The sequence below is a fragment of the Hemitrygon akajei genome, chromosome 7, assembly GCF_048418815.1.
Source record: "Hemitrygon akajei chromosome 7, sHemAka1.3, whole genome shotgun sequence".
NCBI lineage: Eukaryota > Metazoa > Chordata > Chondrichthyes > Myliobatiformes > Dasyatidae > Hemitrygon > Hemitrygon akajei.
Window position 1 is genome coordinate 144029620 of NC_133130.1, and position 26671 is coordinate 144056290.

The window sequence follows — 26671 nt, forward strand, 5'->3', positions numbered from 1 at the left end:
TTTCCTAACACCCTGTAGTCTGTTTTCAGGACCTCCTCCCTTTTCCTATCTATGTCGTTGGTACCAATATGTACCACGACCTCTGGCTGTTTTCCTTCCCACTAAAGGATATCGTGGACCCGATCAGAAACATCCTGGACCCTGGCACCTGGGAGGCAAACTACCATCCCGTGTTTCTTTACTGTGTCCACAGAATCGCCTGTCTGACCCCCTAACACTGCTGCCATCCTCTTCCTTTCCCTACCTATCTGAGCCACAGGGCTAGAGTCTGTGCCAGAGGCATGGCCACTGTTGCTTCCCCCAGTTTGGCTGTCCTTCCCCCCCCCCCCCCCCCCCAACAGTACTCAAACAGGAGTACTTATTGTTAAAGGGGATAGCCACAGGGGTATTCTCTAGTATCTGCCTCTTGCCCTTCCCTCCCCTGACTGTTACCCACTTATCTGTCTCTTAAGGCCCCAATGTGACTACCTGCCTTTAGCTGCTATTCTTCATTCTCCCTGACCAGATGAAGGTCATCGAGCTGCATCTCCAGTTCCCTAACGCGGTCCCTAAGGAGCTGCAGCTCAATGCACCAGGCGCAGATATGGCCTTCCGGGAGGCTGGGAGGCTCCCAGACTTCCCACATCTAACACCAAGCACAGAACACTGGCTACACACACCTACATCCTGTCTGTATTCTACACAAGTAACTTAACTCACCTCAACCTGTTATCGCCGAAGCCCCGTTGAACCAAAGCCCTCCTACTCTATCTGCCTCTACTCTGTTGCCCGCTCTATAAACTCTTCTCTCTGTTCTCATTGGCTGACGTCCACGCATTTGCGCAGTCTTGCCCCGATCCAACTGCTGAAGGAATAATTGTCAGACATGATTTCCCCTTAAAGAAACTATGCTAACTTTGGCATATTTTATCATGTGTCTCCAAGCACCCTAAACCTCATCCTTATTAATGGACTCCATCTTCCCAACCACTGAAGTCAGGTTATCTGGCCTGTAATTTCCTTTCTTTTACCTCCCTGCCTTATTATAGAGTGGAGTGACTAACATTTGCAATTTTCTAGTCCTATGGAACCATTCCAGAATCTAGTGGTTCTAGAAGGATCCCTACTAGTATCTCCACAATCTCTTCAGCTCCCTTTTTCAGAATCTAGTATGTAGTCCATCAGGTCCAGGTGACTTGTCTACTTTTAGACCTTTTAATGTCCAAAGCACCTTCTCCTTAGTAAAATCAACTACACTCACTTCCCCCCCCCCCCCACCCCAGATATTATTTCTGTCATACTGCTGGTGTCGTCTGAAGACTAATGCAAACTATTTATTAAATTTGCCCAACATTTCTTTGTCTCCCATTACTACCTCTCTGGCGTCATTTTCCAGTGGTCTGATTTCCACTCTCATCTCTCTTCTACTCCATATATCTGAAAAAAACATGGTATTTTCTGTTATGGGCTAGCTTGCCTTTATATTTTATTTTTTCTGTCCTCATGGTTTTTTTTAGTTGCCTTCTCTTGGTTGTTGAAAGCTTCCCAGTCCCCTAAATCCCCACTAATTTTTGCTCTTAACATCCTTCCTTAATCATGAAGACCAATACTGTACACAGTTCTCCAGATTTACAGACAGACATACTTTATTGATCCCGAGGGAAATTGGGTTTCATTACAGCCACACCAACCAAGAATAGTGAAGAAATATAGCAATATAAAACCATAAATAATTAAATAATAAGTTAATCATGCCAAGTGGAAGTAAGTCCAGGACCAGCCTATTGGCACAGGGTGTCTGACACACCGAGGGAGGAGTTGTAAAGTTTGATGGCCACAGGTAGGAACGACTTCCTATGACGCTCAGTGTTACATCTCGGTGGAATGAGTCTCTGGCTGAATGTACTCCTGTGCCTAACCAGTACATTATGGAGTGGATGGGAGACATTGTCCAAGATGGCATGCAACTTGGACAGCATCCTCTTTTCAGACACCACCGTCAGAGTCCAGTTCCACCCCCACGTCACTGGCCTTACGAATAAGTTTGTTGATTCTGTTAATCCCACTAATGCCCTATATAACTGAAATATAACCTTTGTACTTTTGTACTCAATTTCTCACATAATAAACGGCAACATTTATTAGTTGTTGAGATGGAGGGAAGATTGGTTTTCCAAAATCATACAGGGAGCCCTGCCCAGTTACTTTTTCAGAGCTGCATGTGTTTAGCCCCCTTTAAATTGATAGCTCTAGGGTAAGCAGTTCTAGCAAAATGTCAGCTGTTTAGTCCCTCCATAGATGCTGCCTGACTTGCTGAGTTCCTTCAGCATTTTATGGGAGCTGCTGAAGATTTCCAGTATCTGCAGAATCTCTAGTACTTGTAAAACTAGAAGGACTGAGATCCTATGACATGGAACCACATAAGCTAGTCAATCCCTAGGTCCCGTAAAAATGTATTGCATGGAGAGCAACTCCTTGACACACATATCATTACGGAAAATGCTGAACCACACCAACACAATTTGTTGAAGTGTCTGACTGAAATTCCATAATTTTATTTTTATTCAAAGATATAGCACAGAACAGGACCTTCCAGCCCAATGAGCTGCACAGTCCAGCAACCCACCTATTTAATTCTAGCCTAATCACGGGATAATTTACGATAACCAATTAACCTACTAACTAGAACATCTTTAGAATGTGGGAGAAAACCGGAGCATTCATACAAACTCCTTACAGACAGTGTCAAAATTGAACTCCAAACTGTAATAGCATCATGCTGCCACTATGCTGCCATGGCGCCCTCAACCCAAAACAAATTTCACTGTGCTAAAAATTAAAATAAGTAACTACTGACTGACTTTCTAGTCCAATCTATCTTAATGATATTGATAGAGGAATAAATATTGGTCAAGGCATGAGAAATTCCTCCCCTGCTCTTTGAATTAAAATGCCATGTGATTTTTTAATTCCTTGAGAGAACAGATGAAGTGTCAGTTTAGTGCCTTGGCCAAAAGGTGGCACTGGAAAACAGCAAAAGAGTTCAAAAGATTACTCACAACTCTTCAAACACCTTGACTCTGTACTTCCATTGCCTGGAACATTTATTTTGGGATATTCTGAAGTCCTCATAGATGCTACATCTAAATATAAATTTTTTTGCTTTTCTAATTGAGCTTGGATTTATCAACAGCTTTGGACTCTGCCGCTGCTTACCTTCTGCAGCCGTACAGCCAAGTACGATGCAACAACTGAAGCAGTTCTAGAACTCAAAGCTTCTCTTTCTTTATGTGCAGCCTAGTATCTATATCCTTATCTTTCTATGCCATGCTCTGCTGGTTGAGAGCACAAGTCTGCTCTCAGTCTTGATAAAGCAGGGTCTTTATTTCTTTCAATAGCTTTTACTAGTGACACAGACATTATTATCGATCATCCAGTGAGCTGCGGTAAACTCAAAACCGGTCAAGGATAAGAGGGGAATCTTTACCTTTAACATTCTGCTGTGAAAGGTGCAAGACATTTGTATGCATTACTCTGATGGGAGAAATCGGAAGCTGTTTTGGAGATTGACAGAATCTTTTTCTTCTATATTATAGTCTGTGTAGGGTCTCTCTGCCTGGATGGTGCTGGACCCCTCACATCATTAGTCTCCAGTGATCGTGCCAGTCTCCTGTGTGGCAGCTTCAATACAGGAATTCATCATCTCCAATTGAACCATTCAGGTGGCTGCGGCCTGAGTGAGGTGGCTAGATTCTGAACAGGTGAATAAGTGGGAGTTGCAACAGCATTGCAGAGGAGCTGAGGATGGTTTGTGGGAGGTCCCCAACAGGCGATCACATGAGCAAGATACTTACGGAGTGGGAAGCGAACAACTCAAAGGGTAGTGGCCTCTGTTAGCACTTATGAATTATGTCCATATGCAATGAGATTCACAATGTGGGTTATGTCAATGTAGTTCAGATTAATTGACTGCATTGTATAAAATCGGTATGCATTGTTGTAGATTTTTATTACTTAGCTGTTGAATAACTGAATTTTAGACAATAATGTTTCCAACCTCAGACACGGTAAAAGTCAGCAGATACAGTAACATTCTATTTATGAAGTTTAGCGATAAGGCTTTCGTACCAGAAGACATTCCAAGGAACGGGAGATGATAAGGTGAAATTCAGACCTCTCTGAAGCTCATTATTGTCATTTGCAAACTTCCAACCTTCCATGAGGTAATGCCATTTTTGCAGACTCCTGACTCCATTACCACTGTGATGCTATTACTGATGTATCTAGCATGTTATGTAAAGTTGTATTGTGACATAACCCATTTGATTAGAGCCCTTGCTGAAGGAAAAAAGCATGTTTCTTTTAGTGAGTTCTGTACATTAGTGCTAATAGCAAAGGGGAGTAAGCAGCAAAATTTGAGCTATGCAAAATACCCTGCTGAGAGCCAATTGACTCAGTGGGATAAATGGCTTCCTACTGTGCTTAGCAATCTGATCATTCTGTCCTATCCTGTACAGCTATGCTGCAACTTAGCTACAAAATGCCACCAAAGCAAGAATCTATAAATAAGAAGTCAGCATTAAAGTAAACAATTAGTACTAATATCTTTTCATATCACTTGTATGGGACACATCCACTATGAATTATAGTGTAGAATGCCTTTATATGATATGTAGGATACTTGTTGGGTTATAATTCTGGAATATCATTGTGGTACACCTGTTTAATTCGCAGGCACCAAAGTAAATTTTGCTTCCTGTAACACTAGAAAATGCTTATTTGAAAGAAAAATGTAAATAACTGTTTTAAAGAATTTAGAAATAGAAGATATCATCTGTTTAAATATTTAATTTATGTAAATGCTATTGCTAATATAACTTTAGAATGATTGAATGAATGCAATGAACAATCTCATGAATTATGAATCTACTTATTTTTCCTACCTCTGTAATAAAATCAGACCAAGACGAATAGAGAATGTCTTACATGGCTTTGATTGTGTTATTATGGAATAGCCACAGCAAGCCAAAGAAAACCAACCTAAACATTGCTATCAAACAGTCTAACTAACCCATTCATCAGCAAGATGATGGAATATGCTGGTAAAAGATTGTCAACTAAAACCAATTTATCAGTTAATCTGCTTCAAATGTAGTTCTGTCTGGATTGCTTATCTCAAGACCTCTTGAAAACCTTGGTTGAATAATTGACAAAGACTTGAGTCTGATCTTATATTCACTGCAACACCTAATTGAATGTGTCATCAGGCAGCTCTGCTATTATGGTCAATTGGAATGGGGGGAAAGACCTCCACCATATGAAGAACGATAACCGTGGATGTCAGAGGCTAGTCACATCTGCCTCAGGATGCCATTGTAGTGGTTGTCATGGCAGCATCCTAGAACCATCCATTCTCAACTATTATATATGTGAACTTACAGCCATCTAAATGTCAACAATGGGGCTATTCACATCCACAGTCCTCAGATAGTAAAACATTTCATACATGAAGCAAGATAAAAGGTCAGACAAGTGTAAACTAATATCTGTTGTCAAAAAGGGGAATTCTTCAAGACATTTAATGCCATGCCTCCATTATCTACATCTCAGAGTCATCATTTGTCAACCAAATAAACACCATTGCTCAAGCATAAACTTTTACTTGTCAAAACAGTCAACAGTTGGGTATTCTTTGATGTGGCTCTCCCCATAACCATCAAACTTGGTTAGGAGTGTAAGGGAACACTTTGCATTTGTCCGAGTGAATGCAGCAGCAGCAGCACTGCCCAAAAAATGAGATTCCTTCATTACAAAGAATCCATTTTATTTGTCACACCATGCACTAGCTTAAGTATTCATTTCCTTCATCTCAGCAGGGCCATGCAGTAAGTGTGTGGATATGCTGTCACCTATAAATTCCTCACTTAAGTTACACCATCCAAATACTACATTATTATTGGAATTACATCAACATCCTGAAACTTTCTATCCATCAGCATTATGGGAGCATTTTCACTACATATTGAGATGGTTAAGGAAAAGCCTTCTATCACCCTGTCATGGATAGATAGGAAAATAAGTGCCATAATGTCATATTCTGAATGGTGAATCCCTATTGAAGATAGGACCATTGTCATATTTCTTCATTATCCATATCATTATCTGATTTGCAAAAGCTCCTTTGAGAGGAGAGCTGTAATAATTTTATGATGAAAACCTCATACCATCATTTACTTGGTGTAACATTGAATCTAAATATAGTCATGCCAATCTCAGCCAAATTGTGGTTAGCAAAATGGTGTCAGGATTCAAACAATGGACAATAGATACAGTTTTGTAGGGTTGAAGAAATGTGTTCATGGTGAGAGACTCAAACTCAAGAATAACCTGACAGATTTTAAGAAAGGTTAATAACAATATTGTTTACAGAATTTAGTAATATAACTAAAACTGTCCAAACTTAACAATTATATAATGTGGAAAGTAGTAAAGTTAAAAGTAAATTTATTATCAAAGTAGTTATATGTCACCATATACAACCCTCAGATACATTTTCTTGTAGGCATTCACTGTAAATACAAAGAAACAAAAAAGCTAAACATAATAATAATAATAAATAGCAATAAATATCAAGAACATGAGATGAAGAGTCTGAATTAGTTGTGGGAACAGTTCAGTGTTGTGTTGAGTGAAGTTATACTCTCTGGTACAATAACTGTTCCTGAACCTGGTGGTGTGAATCCTGAGGCTCCTGTACCTCCTTCCTGATGGCAACAGTGAGAAGAGAACATAGCCTGGATGGTGGGGTTCTTGATGTTGCTTTCCTGCGACAGCAGTTCATGTAGATGTGCTCATTGGCGTTGAGGACTTTACCCATGATGGACTGGGCTCCACTATCTTTTGGAGGCTTTTCAATTCAAGGGCATTGGTGTTTCCATACCAGATTGCGATGCAACCAGTCAATATACTCTCCACCATACATCTATAGAAATTTTAAATGACATGCTGAATCTTTGCAAACGTCGAAGTATAGTCAAGTAAAAGTATAGAATTCATATCTACAAATCCATTCATACAAAGTGAAGACTAATTGATATTGAGAATGAGATTTAACCCCTGGTGAAGGTTAGTTAGCACAAGTATGTTTTATGCTGTAACGTTCAATGATTCTAAAGTAAACACAAGACTCGTAAACTCAGCAGGAACTTTAGAATCTGTGGATGAGTTTGTGTTTCAAGTGAAAGAAAAGTCATAGGTCAGAACCGTGAATTGTGTTTCACCCTTCACAAATGCTGCCCAACCTGCTGACTATTTCCAGAATTTCCTGTTTTCATAACTCTAATGTCTGTTGTTTTTTTTAATATTCATTGACTCTACTAAGACAGCCCTACATACTCCACCTTGGTTCATTGGATAAAATTGTTGTTGGCATCAGAGGGTGTTATGTGTAACTGACAAATCACAAACCATACAGACCCTAGAGAACAGATTTAACCCAGTCAAAAGTAAAACTGTAATAATCCAGCACCCAATTTTTTGGAAATCCAAGTGGTTCGGCATCTGCTCACTCATTAGTCTAGGGGAGTCAGGAGTTCAGAGCAGAAGCACATCTGCAGCCAGGGTTGGGATCCAGAATGCCAGAAGTCAGGAATGTGGGTAGGTTTCCGGCCAGAGCCACAGAATATTCTTGTCCCACTTAACTCACTGGCTTCACTAGAAAAGTTATTATACTAATTTGTGTACTGTTTTTTAAAAAAAAGAAATACAAGTGTTCTTAGGTACTAATAGCAGTAACATTGAATAGTTTGAAAAATCTGCCAGTCTCATACCACCAAAGTCCTAACAGTGCCAGATTATCAGAGTTTAACTGTAATGATTGGGTTCATGTCAGGATGAGGTGTTTGGGAAAAAAATATTTGAGATATGTATTGGATGAACACAGTAACAAATAGCTGCCATTTGATTCCATTCTAAAATATTCCTTTGTTTTAAAAAAAAGTGAATACAAATTTGATAAATCTATCTAAGACATTGATATCTGTAAATTGGAGGAATCAAGAGATACGGGGATAGGGGTCAGAAAATCAGCCAGGATCTTGTGGAAAGTGCAAATCTTAACTGAGCCAGCATTCCCACTGAATCCTGCCTCTAATCACTTTCCTACTGGACCCTGATCTCTTCCCCTCCTCTTGTTTCCTTGCCACTGGTCTGCCTTCCACTGAACCTGAACTATTCCACTTTTCTACTGTTCATTGCACCTTGATTGCCCACTCATGCACACTCTGCCTCCAGTCTCTCTCCCACTGGCTCCCTATACTGTAAGCTCCCTTCCTTTGGGCCCTGCTCCTGTCTTCTCATCCCAATATTAATCCGATCGTTACAGTTAAAGTGAGATTCTAGCACTGTTGGAACTTGGCTCACTGTTCGTCATCTCCCTCCCACCGAACAAAGAAGGTCCCTTTTAATCCAACATGATGTCAACCTAGGACATAGCTCCACACAACCTCATCATGGGTCAAGGAATTGTGTTGCCCAGCTGACCTATCACAGTGCAGTCAGTGATGAGTGTATGCTGCTGGGTTTGAAGTGGTGGGTGATGAGTGAATAGCTGAAAGCCAGGAGACTGAGCTGGACTAGGGATATCAATCTTATTCAGAGTACGGGTTCTATGGGCACCTCAGAATCTGAATGTGTAATACTGTTGTTTACAGATGTTTTTGGTGACAGAGTGTATGTAAGATAGAGAGCTCAGTGCATGGGCAGTGAGAGTGAGCACAAAGGAACTAAGGCAGTGAAGCAGCCTTGAGCTCAGCAAACATCAACAGCTTGAGCATATTGCCTCCAACAAAGCCACTAAAAACTGTAAAGTGTCGTAGCCCCCAGTTGGGAAAAACAGCCCCTCCCTCGCACCCCAACCCCTGGTTAGTAGATCATCAGTTCACACAGTGATAGAGCTTCCCCTGGGTAGATCAGTTCCCAGCCTGACTCAGGCCCTGTGGATCCATTCGAGGAATGAGTCTGGTCCAATATATCTAGTGCTTGTCCTGAATTGGAACGATGGATAAACCTGCTGTAATGAGACCAGTATGGGGTTGGAAGCAAGAAGTTCCTCAGTGCAATAAATCCAAGTCAAGCCACGCCTTCAGCATCTTGGGAGAATACACCAAAGGTTCAAAGTAAATTTATTATCAAAGTACATACTGTATATATCACCATATACAACCCTGAGATACGTTTTCTTACAGGCATACATAGTAAATCCAAGAAGCTCAATAGAATCCAACACAATAGCATCCAATAGGATGGACAAACAACCAAGGTCCAAAAAGTAACAAACTGTGCAAGTACAAAAGAAAATAATAAATAAATAAGCAATAAATATTGAAAACGTCAGATGAAAAATTCTTGAAAGTGAGCCCATAGGCTGTGGGAATAGTTCAATGAAGGGAGAAATAAAGTTGAGTGAAGTGTCCCTCTGGTTCAAGAGCCTGATGTTGACGGGTAATAACTGTTCCTGAACCTGGTGCTCTGGATGTACAGTTCCTGTACCTTCTTCCCAATGGTAGCAGTGAGAAGAAAGCATGACCTGGGTGGTGGGGGTCCCTGATAATGGATTTTGCTTTCCTGTGATAGCACTCCGTGTAGATGTGTTCTGTGGTGGGGAGGGCTTTACCCGTGATGGACTGAGCCATAGCCACTACTTTGTGTAGGATTTTCCATTCAAGGGCATCAGTGTTTCCAACAGTCAATATACTCTCCACCGCAAATTAACAAAAGTTTGTCAAAGTTTTAGATATCTTGCCAAACTTTCGCAAACTTATAAGGAAGCAGAGTGCTGCTGTGCTTTTTTTCAGATTTGCACTTTGTTACGGTCTGATCCAGAACCCGCATTCCGGTTCTTGATCCGGTCCGCGGACTCCGGGCTCCGGGTCTTGTAGCCGTCCCTCCTTTCACCCTTGAGCCCAAGTAGTCACACCTGTGGATCATCCTGGCTTGTTGGGGCTCAAGGAGGCGCACCTGATGCCCATCGGCTGCGGTGTATATAGGGGGCTCTGGGACTGAGTGGAGTTGGGGGGTTGACCTGCTTATTCTGTCCCTCTGGTTCACCCTGTTTGGACTGGGTTATCCTGTTCATCCTGGCTTGGAGTACCCATTGTTATAGATGAGTTCTGCGAGTGAGTCTGGAAGTTACCCTGGACCGAGCTCCCTTCATATCCCTTGCCTCCATTGGGTAAGTCAGGCTGGACTGCCGTTGCCTGGCGGAGGGCTCTGTCTCTTCCTATTCCTTGCCTCTGTTGGGTAAGCCAGGCTGGACTGCCATTGCCCAGTGGGGGACTCTGCCCCTTCCGATCCCTTGCCTCCTACGGGTTGTGCCCCATAGTTGTTCCTGTCCTGCCCCTAGTACTTCAGTGCCTGCATCCTGCGCTTGGGTCCAGCCTCCTGTCCCCTTATGACAGAACGACTCCCCCAGCATGGACCCAGCAACACAGACACTGTAGTCTATTCCCGTCACCCTGGGGTCCCCTCTTGTCTGAACACTTCCTCCCCCCCCCACCCACCTGTGTCTTCTCTGGCCCTAGAGACCCTCCTCGGTTGCCTGGAGGCTCCCTTTGAGTGGGGGTACTGTTATGGTCCGGTCCAGAGCCCGCATTCCGGGTCTTGATCCGGTCCGCAGACTCCAGACTCCGAGTCTTGTAGCCGTCCCTCCTTTCACCCTTGAGCCCAATTAGTCACACCTGTGGATCATCCTGTGCACCTAATGCCCATCGGCTGGCGGTGTATATAGGGGGCTCTGGGACTGAGTGGAGTTGGGGGGGTGTTGTCCTGCCCTGCCCTGCTTATCCTGTCCCTCTGGTTCACCCTGTTTGGACTGGGTTGTCCTGTTTCGTCCTGTTCACTCTGTTCATCCTGGCTTGGAGTACCCACCGTTATAGACGAGTTCTGCGAGTGAGTCTGGAAGTCACCCTGAACTGAGCTCCCTTCCTATCCCTTGCCTCCGTTGGGTAAGTCAGGCCAGACTGCCGTGGCCCGGCGGAGGGCTCTGTTTCTTCCTATCCCTGGCCTCCATCGGATAAGCCAGGCTGGACTGCCGTTGCCCAGCAGGGGACTCTGCCCCTTCCTATCCCTTGCCTCCGTCGGGTAAGCCAGGCCGGACTGCCGTTACCTGGCGGAGGGCTCTGCCCCTTCCAATCCCTCACCTCCTACGGGTTGTGCCCTGCGACCTGCCCAGGCCCCTGTGTCCTGCCTGGGAGGTCCTGGCCCTGCCCAGGAGTTCTGCGGCCTGCCCTGGGAGCTATCCTCCCAGCATTCCTAGTCCCAAGAACCCATCCTCTAGCCTAGCCTCATGACCATCTCTGAATCCCAAGACTGTCTCTGAACCCCCAAGATCAACTCTGAACTCCAAGACCATCTCTGAACTCTGGGATCCTCCCGCCTGCCTGGACTCTAAGACTCTCTCGGAACCCCAGCATCACCTTGAACTGGTCCCTCACGCACACCACGGTCTCCACGTCTTGTCTCTCGTTTAGTTATCCCTGTCCTGCCCCTAGTACCTCAGTGCCTGCGTCCTGCGCTTGGGTCCAGCCTCCTGTCCCCTTATGACACACTTAGAGCACTTTAGGATGGACTGTGGAGGAAGTGGTCTGTATTTGATGAGTACAGGAACCTGTAATTGTGAGTCAAACCTGGTTACCTAACATACACCCAATCTAGTCTGACTGTGTGCTAGATCAAAAAAAATTCTATCATTGTACTCTGGTCAGATTTGGATTAGTCATAGACAGGCCTGGCAAAACCTCTAGGCCAGCATTTACTTCACACCGCTCTGTGAGCTTCCCATCAGATTTGTCAACACATTCATAAGCATTTTTTTCACCTAAGCTGCTGCCTTTCCCTAAAGGCCAGGTAGTGTGTGTGAAAGCCAAAGTTTTGTAATATTTCACTAAAAAATGAATATTTCAGCTGTCAAAAAGCAAAAAACTGCAGATGCTGGAAATACTCAACAAGTCATTTCATTTTGTGCTTCTCTTCCCTTTTTCTCAGCAACATGCAATTTTTGTCTTAATTTTTTTTCCTCAGTTCTGATTTTTTTAACTCTTCAGCTGTAAATTTTAAGCCTGTTCCTCTCTCCAGATAACATGCCTATTCGGCTGAGTATTCCAGCATTTTATGCAAAGTGGAAGACAGGAAAGAAAGGTAAGAGGCAAATACCTAGATTAGAGCATTGCAATTAAGAGGAGAGAATGGACAGACAGGCTTTGTCTTTGGAGGCATCTGAGGGCTGACTTTATAAAGGTATTTAACATTACGCAGCGGATAGATAGGGTAGGTTGAATGCTTTTTCCCATGATGGGAGTGTCTAAAACAAACAGGGCAAAGGATTAAAGTGAGAGATAGTGGGTTTAGCAGCAATCTGAGGGGAAACGTTTTCACTCAGAGAGTGGTTAGAGTCTGGAACATGCCTCCTGAAGAAGGGATGGTACTTTTATGCCACTTAAGAAGCAGCTTGGCAAGTACTTCAATCACCAAAACACAGAACAGACATCAAGACCTATGGACCTAGTACAGGTAGGTGGATACAGCAGGCAGCAGCTACATGGAAGGCTGAAAGGTATGTTTCTCTGCTGTAGAGCATTATGACTATACGGCAATATAAGAAAATAAAGTTGGAAAAGTTAAACTGTAGACTCAAAAAAACTGAAATTAATACAGAAACCAGAGAAAAAATAACAAGGAGAAAATAAACAATGCAGGCAAACTATAGAGAACTGTAAAACAATGTGACTTTCTCTGATGACAGGAAAGATTAGAGTGAGCATGTCTCTACAGCAGGGGTTTCTAACCTGAGATTCACGGAGCCCTTGGTTAATGGTGGGGTTCATGGCATAAAAAAGGTTGGGAACCCCTGCTCTAGAAAATGAAGCTGAGAAGTAGTTCTAGGGAATAAGGAAAAGGAAGAGGAATTAACTTACATTAGTCTATGATAGAAGATACTACATGGTCCCATTAGTGATACAGGCTGCTCCTGAATTAAGGACACCCGACATATAAACCAGCTCCTATAATATTATTAAATTCATAAGTCCAATGTATGTACAACTATTAGTTCCTACGAACAGAAGAACTCGTTTTCCCTCTCCACTTATAGTAATTCTTTCTTATCAGTCTGGTGTGCTTTTAATGCCATTCATTGCAATGCTGTGGAGGTATGTTTACCATATCAAGTGACTTTTGTGTATTTTCCAGCTCATGGGCAAAATCAACTTAAGGACATTTGTAATAACAGAACCTGTTTGTTACCCATGGATGACGTGTACAAAAATACAGAAGAGGATGTAAATATAATCAATGTCATCAGAGATGTAGACCGAGGTAACAAATGGTGCTTATCCATTGGTCTCTCTTAGTTTGCTTCCTTGATTTCTAAACAAAATGGCTACAAAGATGGTGAATGCATTGATGCCCATACAAAAAAGAATTGATTAGAAAACTATCAATGTGACATGTTCCCAAGATATCAATCAATTATTACGGAGAAAATAACATGTGGAAGGTGATAATCTGATCAATGGGGCGTCATGAAGAGGAAATCAAGTCTGACAAATGCGTTAGAGTTCTTTGAAGAGTATCAGACGGATCGGAGTAAGGGGTACAAGTAGATGAAATGTATTTGGATTTTTTCAAAAGGCATTCAACAAGATGCCACACAAATGTTTAGTCTGTGGGATTAGATCAGGAGGTAATATATCAGCATAAACTGAGGGTTGGATAACAAACAGGAAGTACAAATAGGGACAGGGGAGGTTATTTTCTGGTCAAAATCCTGTTATCAGTAGGGTGCCATAGGCACTGCAACTGTGTACCATATATATTAATGAATTAGAGACTGGAAGGAGAGGTACTGTGGACACAACATGATAGAAGGTAAACTGTGAGGAGGATACACAGGATTTACAGAGTTTGTGGCTAACAGTTGACAGATGGTTTATAATATGGGAAAATTTGAAGTTGTTCACTGCAGAAGGAAGAATAATAAAAGAGATTACTATTTCAATGGAGACTTTACATTGGATCATTTAGAAATTAATGACGCATTTAAAAATTTTTATTCTCGGCTTTATTCCTCTGAATCTTTGAATGACAATATCTCTGTTGATCAATTTTTAAAGAATCTGAATATTCCTTCACTTTCATCTGATTTTAAAGCCAAACTTAATGCGCCTATATCATCAGAAGAAATATCTTTTGCAATTTCTGCACTGTCCTCAGGGAAATCTCCTGGACCTGATGGGTTCCCTGTAGAATTTTATAAATCATTCTCTTCACTGCTTTCTCCTCAGTTACTTTCAGTATTATCTGACTTGTTTAATTACGGCAAATTGCCACCCTCTTTCAATGAGGCATCTATTATTCTTCTATTAAAAAAGGGCAAAGACCCAACAGAGTGTTCCTCGTATAGGCCGATTTCTTTGCTCAATGTTGATGTAAAGATCTTAGCTAAAGTTTTAGCTCATAGATTAGAAACCGTTATTCCCTCCATTATCTCTGATGACCAATCAGGTTTTATTAAAAACCGTCTCCCTTTTTTTAACATTTGGCGTTTATTTAATATCTTATACTCACCTCCAACTGGGATTCCTGAATGTGTTATTTCCCTCAATGCGGAGAAAGCATTTGATCGTATAGAGTGGAACTACCTTTTTGCAGTCTTAGAAAAATTTGACCTCGGCCAAAGTTTCATCTCTTGGATCAAATTGCTGTACCTGTGTCCTACTACTTCTGTTTTAACTAATTTTCAGAAATGCCAGGTATTTAATCTCAAACGTGGCACCCGTCAGGGATGCCCCTTAAGTCCCTTTCTCTTTGATTTGGCTATAGAACCTTTGGCGATAGCATTTCGAAATTGTCCTGAATTGACCGGGATTTGGAGAGGGGGTGTTGAGCATAAAGTTTCTCTTTATGCTGATAACTTATTACTCTTTCTCTCAAATCCGTCTACATCCTTACCTCTAATGTTTTCACTTCTTGACCAGTTTAGCCAGATCTCTGGCTATAAACTCAATTTACATAAGAGTGAACTTTTCCCAATTAATAAAGAAGCACAAGAACTAACATTTCGTGATCTCCCTTTTAAAGTAGTCCATAATCAATTCACTTATCTTGGAATTACAGTCACAAGGAAGTTTAAAGATCTCTTTCGTGAAAACTTTGCCAATCTTTCATATACTATAAAACAGAGTCTGGTACAATGGTCACCTCTATCTATGTCTTTGGTAGGTCGTATTAATGTTGTTAAAATGTCTGTTCTCACCAAATTTTTATACTTATTTCAATCTATCCCAATTTTTATTCCTAAATCTTTTTTTGATTCCTTAGACTCTATTATTTTGTCATATCTGTGGAAGAATAAGCACTCTAGAATTAATAAAATCCATCTCCAAAAATCTAAAAAAGTGGGTGGCATGGATTACCTAACTTTCGTTCATATTATTGGGCAGCTAATATACGTTGTGCTGCCTTTTGGTCTTTCTTCCACGGCCAACCCGAGTGCCCTAATTGGGTGGCAATGGAGTTGAGCTCCACTAAAGAATTATCTATCTCTGCACTTCTTGGCTCTGCACTCCCTAGTAGTCTGTCCAGATTAATAGCTAATCCTCTTGTTAGACACACTTTGCGTATATGGGCTCAGTTCAGGAAATGCTATGGTTTCCACGGTTTTTCCGTTTCCAGCCCTGTCGCACATAATCACCTTTTTTTACCTACTACGTACGATTCAGCATTCCATGTTTGGTATAGGAAGGGCATTAGACATTTTGAAGATCTTTTCATTGATAATCACTTCGCTTCTTTTCAGCAGCTCTCTGTTAAGTTCAATCTGCCCAATGCTCATTTTTTTAGATATCTCCAAATTAGACACTTTATTGCTCCTTTAATTCCTAACTTTCCTGAAATGCCTACGAAAAATGCTATGGACTTATTTCTTTCCATTAATCTACTAGGTAAAGGTTTAATATCAATTATTCGAGATAAATTAGCAGCCTTACGACGGGCCCCTGTGGATAAAATTAAAATGGCCTGGGAACAGGATTTAAATACCTCCTTATCCGATGAGAGCTGGGACTCGATTCTCAAATCGGTTAACTCAACCTCTCTTTGTGCTTGCCATTGCCTTTTACAGTTTAAGATTGTTCATAGAGCCCAAATGTCTAAATCTAAACTATCTCGATTCTACCCTAACATTAGTCCGCTCTGTGATAAATGCAAGAGGGGCGTGGCCTCTCTCATCCATATGTACTGGTTCTGTCCTAGCTTGGAGAAATTTTGGAAAGATGTCTTCACTACGTTATCGTGTATTCTGAATCAGCACCTAGAACCAAACCCCTTAATTGCTTTGTTCGGTTTCTGGGGCAAGACAGATTTACGTCTGAGTCCAACCAAATGCCGAATATTATCCTTTGCTGCTCTCCTGGCTAGACGCTTGATCCTCCTTAGATGGAGAAATGTTGCCCCGCCCACTCATGCTCAATGGCTTAACGACATTATGGCCTGCTTGGACCTCGAAAAAATTCATTATTCAGTTCTTAATTCGGATCTAAAGTTCCATAAGGTCTGGGGACCCTTTATCGAGTACTTTCATAACCTTCCTCTTGACTAGGGTTTTTTTTTTCTTTTCGGTCCCTTGCTTTCAGCTCCCTTTTTTTTCTGGTAGTAGGCATTATTATCCTCTGTTGCTAAGTGTATTCACAGTCTGGGAGTTTGATTGTCCTGATTTATATTCTCTATATTGTGTTGTGGTTGGTCTGGAGTTGTTTTTTTTTGTGTTGTGGGACGGGGAGGATACTAAGTTTACTTGTCTTCAACTTAGGTGCTTTTTTGTCAAATTCTCTTCCTTTGTAGCATATTGTCATTGTATGCTTAATTTTGCACTGTATTAATGTTCCTCATTGGGATTTGGGGTTTTTAATTTGTAAAATGTATTAAAAAACTAATAAAAAAAAATTTAAAAAAAAAGATTACTATTTCAGTGAAGAAACTCTGCGGAAAGCTGCAGTACAAAGGGATTTGTACATAAGGCCAGGAAGCTTGTACACAGATGCTACAGTTAAACAGGATGGCAAATGGAAAGCAGGCTTCTATTTCAAGGGGCTTTGGAGTATACTAGTAGAGAAATCTAATGACTAATGGAACATGATACAACCAGAGTACTATGTGCAGTTCTGATGCTCTTATTATAGAAAAGAGAAATTGTTATTGGAATCCATTACAGAAAGTTTACTGGGATAACCTGGACTATAGAGGGACTGACTTGTAAGAAAGAATTGAGTGGATTGCATTTGTACTCACTGAAATTTAGAAGAATGAGAGGTGATATAATTGAAACATGTATGCTCATGGTCTTTTGCTGCTGTAGCCTATCCACTTCAAGATTCAACATATTGGGCATTTAGAGATGCTGTTCTGCACAACAATGTTGTAATGCACAGCTATTTGTGTTACTGTCAGCTTGAACCATTCTGGCTATTGTCCTCTGGCCTCTCTCATTATGCCCACGGAAATGCCACTCACTGGATGTTGTTCTTTTCCACACCATTCTCTGTAAACTCGGATTGCTGTGTGTGAAAATCCCAGGAGATCAGCAGTTTCTGAGATACTCAAACCACCATATCTGGCACCAACAATCATTTCACCATCAAAGTAACCTGGATCACATTACTTTCCCATTCTGATGTTTGGTCTGAACAACAACTCAACCTTTTGACCATGTCTGCATGCTTTTATGCATTGTATCGCTGCCGCGTGTTGGCTGATCAAATATTTGCGTTAATGAGCAGGTGTACACGTTTCCCTAGTAAAGTGTATGTGATTATTAACTTCAAACTTTCTGCATAATCGCTCAAAGAGTTGATCTGTATGTGCAGGTAACAAGAGCTGTATAACTCATCTCCTTCTACCTTAGGCCACAAACTTATCAATCACCCATCTGTGGACAATTTCTGGAGGTCCAAGATCCATATGCTCCACCACCGCTGGACTAAGTGTGTAAATGTAGGAGGGGACTATGTTGAAAAGTAAGTGTGCTAGGTTTTCTAAAATTGACTCCTTCTACCTTAGGCCACGAACTTATCAATCACTGTGTGTGTGTGTGTGTGTGCGCGCGCGCACACGCGCGCGCATATATATATATATATATATATATATATATATATATATATATATAAAAAACCCAGATATAGGTAAATAGCCTCACTGCCTTGTGGGCAGCCTCAGGGGAGACGAGGCTGTCTCCTCTTGGGTTAGACAGCCAAGAGACTGCCAAGTCTGCAAATCCGGAGGGAGCCCTGGTTAACATTGAGCATCCTTCCGGCAGCTCCTGCGGCCAAGTTGGTGCCAAACGTATTGCTTCACTTTCCTTTGAACTACACTGGTGAGGCTGAGAAGGGGACATTGACAAATGGGCATCCCAGGCTCTTCATACCTTCTGCCCAAGCTTGACACCCATTGTCCTTCATATACTGTATAAATGTATATAATGTAAATTGAGATGCATTCTATATTAAGCTGGTGTTTATAGCTAAGCAGAGAGGAGTGTTGTATATTTAATATTTCAGCAGAATTTGAGTAATATTGTAAATATATTGCTTGATGAAACGTTCTTGTTCATTCAAATAATTCATTGTGTTATATGTAGAAGTATGTGAATGGCGTACGTCATCACACCACCACGTCATATGCGTGCATCTCACTAAAGTAAAAATGAAACTGAGACACATTTTTCTGGACCCCATCTTTTTCTTGCAATTAATTTTATGTTTTGAACTTTCAAAACATAATAATGAGGGTATCATTTTACACTGATTGGAGGAAAGCATACAGAGGATGCCAGGGGTAGGTGTTTTTACGCAGAGTGGTGGGTGCATGGAACACGCTGCCAGGTGGTGATGGTGGACAGATACATTAGAGACATTTAAGAGATCCTTAGGTAGGCACATGAGTGGAAGAAAAATGGAGGGTTATGTTGGAGGAAAGCATTAGATTAATCTTGGAGTAGGTTAAAAATGTCTGCACAACATCATAGGCTGATGGGCCTGCCTGTTCAATGTTTTATGTTTCTATAGAGAGCTAACAAGAACTGGCCTGTGCGTGATTTGACCTGAAACAAACCATGAGCTCAGCCACCATACTTTTAGAGAATCTGGAAACTGGGCATTCAGAGAAAACCCGCACATAGAGCAGGACTGGACACCAGAGCTCCAAGGGGCAGTTCTACCAGCTGTGCCGCTGTATGTACTAGTATGTCTTCTTAATTCTTTTTTTTTGTTCCTGCTATACTCTTCACTTCACTTTGTTTTTTTTTGTGTATTAGGTGATAAAATACAGCTTCCCCCATTTCCATTTGGGATTTGGCTTTGTTTTAGTGTGGTGCAGCAGTACACTGCGGGACATACACCCTAAACACTGGCATCAATATCAATGTTGTCATTAACAACATTTTCATTTGCAGAGAACCTAACTAACACTGGCACTTGTACAAGTATTGTTCTTGGCTCCCAGCCACAGTGACATGTCTTGATTTTGATCAACAGTGGTGAGCATCAGCCACAACCTAAGTAAATGATGTTTACTGGAAAACAATGAAACATGGAAATTGATCTTTTGAGGTGATGAAAATACTTAGGAGAACTTAAACTGGAAGGGGGTTCAATTTTCATGTCTGCGCTCTGAGAATGGAATGTTAGAGAGACTGAGGATAAATTTAAACGTAATTTAAGATTCTAAATTAAAGATTGTCATCAATATGATCATCAATGGTAGGGCATTGAAGAATGCAGTAGAACAGAGTGATCTAGGAATAATGGTGCATAGTTCCCTGAAGGTAGAATAAAAGATGTGGATAGGGTGGTGAAGAAAGTTTTTGGTATGCTGGCCTTTATAAATCAGAGCATTGAGTATAGGAGTTGGGATGTAATGTTAAAATTGTACAAGGCATTGGTGAGGCCAAATTTGGAGTATTGTGTACAGTTCTGGTCACCGAATTATAGGAAAGATGTCAACAAAATAGAGTACAGAGGAGAATTACTAGAATGTTACCTGGGTTTCAGCACCTAAGTTACAGAGAAAGGTTGAACAAGTTAGGTCTTTATTCTTTGGAGCATAGAAGGTTGAGGGGGGACTTGATAGAGGTATTTAAAATTATGAGGGGGATAGATAGAGTTGACTTGGATAGGCTTCTTCTATTGAGAGTAGGGGAGATTCAAACAAGAGGACATGAGTTGAGAGATGAGGGGCAAAAGTTTAGGGGTAACATGAGGAGAACTTCTTTACTCAGAGAGTGATAGCTTTGTGGAATGCGCTTCCAGTGGAAGTGGTAGAGGCAGGTTCAATTTTGTCATTTAAAAAAAAAAAAATTGGATAGGTATATGGACAGGAAAGGAATGGAGGGTTATGGGCTGAGTGCAGGTAGGTGGGACTAGGTGAGAGTAAGAGTTCAGCACGGACTAGAAGGGCTGAGATGGCCTGTTTCCGTGCTGTAATTGTTATATGAAGCTGCTGGATTGTTCTTCAAAGACCACAGTCAGCCAGGAAGGAAAGCCAACATCTTTACCTAGTAACACACACAAAATACTGGAGTAACTCAGCAAGTCAGATAGCATCTATGGAGAGAAATAAAGAGTCAACATTTCGGGCCAAAACCCTTCATCAGGTCCTACCAGACCGAGCTACACAGTTGAACGTGAATATTCCAGTGAGGGGCTGGGCATGAAGTTCAAGTTTAAAAGACAGATGGACAGCAAAACTAGGGTGGTCGCTAGTTCGTCCTGTGACACAGCCTAGAGTCAATGTCCAAAGAGCAGATTGTAGTTGAGACAAAGAAGACAACTTTGATCTTCCTGAAGGAATCTATGACTGATCAGACTCAGGAGAAAGGGATGGTCAGTGGAGGCATGGATAGGTGGGAGCTGTGGGCCGATATGGCTAAGAGACAGAAGGGCCCAGGGGTAGGTTCTGGAGGAAGTCCAGGGACAGAGGATAAGAAAAGCCATTGCGGGAGATTGACAAGGTCAGTTTAGATTGGCAGGAAGGGAGCAGGAGGTGGTAATGGAGGACAGGCTTGGGGCAAACATGGAGAAGTAAACAGTCCTGGAAGATAAAGGATGAAGGAGGGTGAGGTCTGAGACCCCACTTCATCAAGCAATGCACACTACAATGAGATGATAGATTATTCTCCCATCAATCTGCAGCCCTGTCACCTCCACCAATAAATAACTGACTTCTGCCTGAGGTTTGGCTCCAGTGCTATTTGTGCTTTAGTTCATTACCCAGTGCCAGTGGCTGATTTAACTTTGGGAGATTTCCCTATTGTAATGTATGAATCTATTTCTCTTAAAACGATGACCCCCCTTCCCCCTTAGCACTACTGCCGTCTACATATGCACATTTCTCTCTCACTCTCTCTCTCCCTGTCTCCTCTCTCTCTCACTGTAATGTGAATGCACCTTTTAAAACCATCACCCGCATGTGTGCTTTTATTTAATTGATGTGTAGTTGTGCACAAACACATCAAAATTGGCGATGAGTACGAACCTGAATGTCAGAAAATATGAACTGCACTGAGAGTTACGGGACGAAACAGCGAGAGTTAAACAGCACGAGAAAGCTTAAGTGCCAGTGAGTAACAGTGAAAAAGAATGCTGAATTTTAAGTGAAAATAAAGTGATGATGGCTTCAGACAGGAAAGCTGATGAATTTGATAGTGCTAATGAAAGCTGGGAGCCGTAAATCCCAGGGGCTCAATTGTATTGCTATGTGAACAACATGGAGCAGCAAAAAAAAGCCCCTGCACTTCTTAGCTTAATGGGAGCAAGGACATACAGTCTCTTATGCAATTTAGTAATCCCTGAAAAGCCAGCAAGCAGGATGTTCGATGAAATTGTTACAACTTTACAAATTCACTTGAGCCCTAAGATGCAGATAATAACTGAGATGTTTCAGATTTTACGAAAGGAGCCAGTCAAAAGATGAAAGCATTTCTGAATACATTGCAGAGCTGCGTAAACTTTCCCAACACTATGAATATACAGATGGACTTTCCGATGCATTAAAGGGACAGACTTGTATGTCGCATGCATAGTCAAAGCACTCAATAAGTCTAAAAGAGTCCTAACCCTAGAACTGGCTTTGAGAAATGCAAATCATTAGAGACTGCAACAAAGGATGTAGCAGAACTACAGAAGAGGAGGTTAGATTGTGAAATGCACAAAATGTCCCTGAATAGTGCAAAAAGCCAAAGATGTTATTGATGTAGCAAATCCTTTCTTGATGCAAATAACTGTTGGTTCAAAGAAAAAGTGTGCAGAAAGTGTCACGGACAAGGTCACAGAGAGAGTGTGCAAGGCAGATAAAAAGCACAACAGTGTGAAAAGTTTCAAACACAAAACTAAGCAACTGCATAAAGTTACCAAATGTAAATCAAAATCAGAGACCATAGAGCTTGACAAAGGTGAACTGTCATGCCTAGAACTGCATTGAATCACTGAAGCAAATCTCAGTATAATATGGATCACAATAGATGTGTCTGGTGTAAAACTGAAAATGGAGCTGGATACAGGGTCAGCTTTGTCTATAATTCCAGAGGCTGATGACAACAGACTGCTTTCTAAGATACCATTAGAGAAGACCTCAATGATACTAAAGACCTACACAGGTGAAAAACAGTCTTCAAAAAAGCAAATTGAAAGCGAAGATGAATTATGGAGGTCAAACACAGCAGTTTATGGAGGGCCAGCACTTTCCAGTCATGAATGGTTGAGAAAAGTTCAACTAGACTGGCAACCAAAGCTCTCAGTGTGGTGTCAACAGGCAACAGCAGCCCAAATGGTAGCACTAACCAGAGACTGTTACAGCTGCTTACTGCTAATGAGAAGGTATTTAAGAAGGGTATCAGTAAACTCAGAGGCATGAAGGCCAGAACTGAACTGTATGAAACAGCAACACCAAGATTCCATAAAGCGTGTCCAGTGCCTTACACACTATGTCCCAAAGTGAATACTGAACTGCAGAGCTTGGAGACGTCTGGAATTCACTCCAAGTTTGAGTGGAGTGACTGGGCCACACCCATTGTCCCAGAGATCAGGAAAGGAAAGGCCAGAAACATTCGCATATGTCGGGATTTCTTTTTTTGTAATTTATTTTTTATTGAAGTTATATGTGGGGATTTCAAAGTGAGCATCAACCCCGGTGCTATGTACTGTTTAGTATCCCCTCCACAAATAAAAGACATGTTTGTATCTTTAGCAGGTAGGGAGAGGTTTTCAAAGATTGACTTGTCACAAGCCTATCTGCAAATGGAGATTGAGGAGTCAAGCAGGAAGTACCTCACAATCTACACTCACAAGGGATTGTCCCAGTATAATCGTGTCATCTTTGGTATTGCATGAGCTCCAGCAATCTGGCAAAGAGCAATTGACCAAGTGTTCTAAGGTATCCCCGGAACGCAATGACATCACTGTGACTGGCAAAAGTGATGAAGAGCACCTCCAGAACCCTGGCAAAGTGCTTACCAGACTGAGTGAGTATAGTCTGTGTGCAAAGAGAGAGAAAAGTGAGTTTTTCAAGAATGGAATCTCATATCGTGGACATGACATTGAGAAGAATGGCTTACATAAGTCACAAGAGAAGATTGAAGCAGTGCGACAGGCATTCAAACCAGTAAATGTGTCACAACTCAGGTCACACTTGGGCCTTGTAAACTACAACCACCAGTTTCTCCCAAGCATTGCTACAGTGCTGCATCCATTGAATGCACTGTTACAGACAGGAGCAAAGTGGAAATGGTCAGAAAGATGTGAAAAAGCATTCAAGGAAACAGACTAATACCATCCAATGATCTGCTCGCCCATTATGACCCATCCCTGCCTATCAGACTGGTGTGTGATGTGTCCCCTTATGGCATTAGAGCTGTTTTGTCACACATTATGAAAGATGGATCTGAACGCCCAATTGCATTTGCTTCAAGATCACTGACGAGCGCAGAACTCAAATGCACACAGATCGACTGAGGGGTCCTTAGTCTAATATGGGGAATAAAGAAGTTCCATCACTACCACTACAGACAAAAGTTTACACTTGTGACAGATCACCAGCCCCTTGTGTCCTTTTTCAGTCCCAGGAAGGAGATCCCAGTGATGTCTGCTATCCAGTTGCAATGTTGGGTATTTTTCCTAGGAGCCCACTCTTAAGACATAGAGTTCAAGGGCACCAAACAACCCAGCAACGCTGATGGCTTGTCACGTCTTCCACTGTTGGCAACTGAAGAAGAAAAGTCTTCATACTGTGACCCAGCAGAAGTGTTCCACACCACATCGGTGGACCAGTTGCCGGTATAAATCCTGAAACACAAAGGGAATCAGGGAATGACCCAACATTGTCAAAAGTCTATGAAATCTCCACGCAAGGAGGGCCAGCTCATGGTAACCCTATGCTTCCAGAGTTCTCAGCAAGACGAGACCAACCGTCAGTATGTCAGAGAACACTGATGTGTGCGTCTCGTTTTGTGGTTCCCTCTAAACTGCGCAGCAGAGTGTTAGAAAATCTGAGTGAAGGACACCTGGGAACAGTCAGGATGACGAGTCTCGCCTTGAGATCTGTGTGGTGGCCGGGAATAGATAAACAGATTGAAGACTTGGCCAAAAGCTGTTGGGGATGCCAAGAAGTTCAAAATGCACCCCCACAGGCAGTGTTACACCTGTGGAAGTGGCTGTCTTTACAATGGCAAAGAGTACATATTGACTTTGCTGGGCCATCATGGACTTTATGTTTCTGATTGCTGTGGGTGCTCATTCGAAGTGGCCTGAGGTTATACCAACGAAGTCAACCACCTCAGCAAAGTCTGTCTCCACTCTGAGGACTACTTTAACCAGATATGGCTTACCAGAACAAACTGCGACTGACAATGGAGCGCAATAAACATCAAAAGAATTCCGACTGTTTGTGAAGAAAAATGGCATCAAGTCAGCTCCTCATCACTCAGCAATGAATGGGTTAGCTGAAAGGTTTATCCAGACCTTCAAGAAGTCCATTAAAGTGATAGACAAGGAGGGCATTTCTCTACAGTACAAGGTGGATGGCTTCCTTTTTGTGTATTGGAACTCTGTTCACGCAATGACAAATCAAATACCTGTATTGCTGTTCATCAGCAGAAATCTGAAGTTCCGCATAGAGTTCCTCAAACCAGACCTGCAGAGAGAAGTGCAGAATAAACAGTTCAGCCAGTTGCCAAGTGAAGCAGCAAGGAGCTTCTTGATTGGACAGGAAGCCCTAGCACGTAATTACGAGAAGACAAGTGGACACACGGTAGGAAAGCTACAAGAACTGGACCACTGATGTACACAGTAGACGTTGGAGATGCCATATGGACCAGATACAGAATGCTCAACTGAAGAACACACCTGAGTTGACTACATCCAACAAGGTGGACACATTACAATCGCCGGACTTGCCTTTCATTGATGATGTCATTGACAGCAAAGCAACACTGGAAACCGAGAACGTTCTCTGAGACAAGACACTTACCAAACCTGATACCACTCCAGAGGTCCAGAGGTGTGACAAGAACATTATCATTAACCACAGACCTCCCAAGCCTGATGCCACTCCATGGGTCTCGAGGCATTATCCTGAAAGAAGCAGAGTGCCACCCAAAAAACTGAATCTGGAACTGGGAAGTTCGTGATAGACTGTTATTGTGAAAGCATGTTTATTTGGAACACGGATTGTGAAGGGGAAATCAAATGTTTTGTGCATATACAGTTTTATGTTGTGTTAATCTAAAAGGGGAGGAAGTGTAATGTATGGATCTATTTCTTTTACAGCAATGCCCCCCCCCCCAGCATTACAAATTGATCTGTTGTCTGTGCATGCACTGTTCTCTAAAAGCCATCACCCTCATGCATGCTTTTACTTAACTGATATGTAGTTGTGCACAAACACAACATCTGTGAATCTGATCTCCATCTGACAGGTCGACTGGGTACCGATCACCAGTCTGGTGGCAAATCCTTGTCCTGTGAATGGACTCTTTGTAACGTTCTCGCTCGGGTGTAATGTAACGCCGAGTTAAACGTCGAGATAAACTGGAGTCAATGAAAACAAGGTCGCGGTAAGATTAACCATTTACTGTTCACTCTTCACATTAACGTATGGTGAAAAAGCGTTGCTTTCACTGTGTTTTTGGTGCGTAGAGAGAAACATAACTAGCGCTGTGGCGCCACATGTGAGCGACCCCCACCCTTGCGTTTATCCCAAACCGGTATTTTCCCACAAGACGCGGCAAACCCGGATGTGACGTCATCGCAGCCGCGATATATTACAGACAAATGAATTTACTTAAACAATTCTAACTTTAACTAAAAATGCTAACAAACAAATTACTAAGCGAAAATATTATAAACTAAATAACTGCCATAAAGGCAGCACACTCCCCGCTTGATCTTCGTAAAGTCACAATGAACATAATACAAAACTTCAGTCTCTAAATCAGTCATTAGGTAGAAGTAGAATGACTTTTGTAACTGGCCTTTGGTAAATTTTCACATCGCCTTGGTCGGTGGTTTTCAACTCGATTTTCCTGACATGTCCATCCCTACTAGGGAATGTGGCAGTGATTCTGGCCATTGGCCAGCAGTTGCGGGCGATT

At 42.0% G+C, this 26671-nt stretch overlaps 1 protein-coding gene across 2 annotated transcripts in view; it reads left to right on the forward strand.

Annotated features, from left to right (window-relative positions):
• Positions 1-4949, forward strand: part of wdr31 (WD repeat domain 31) — a 42925-nt gene extending 37976 nt beyond the window's left edge. For both annotated transcript variants that reach the window (XM_073052175.1, XM_073052176.1), the window contains exon 10: positions 3576-4949. In XM_073052175.1, the coding sequence (XP_072908276.1) occupies positions 3576-3736 (161 nt within the window). In that variant the 3' untranslated portion in view covers positions 3737-4949. The remainder of the gene's footprint in view (positions 1-3575) is intronic.
• The last annotated feature ends 21722 nt before the right edge of the window (positions 4950-26671 follow it).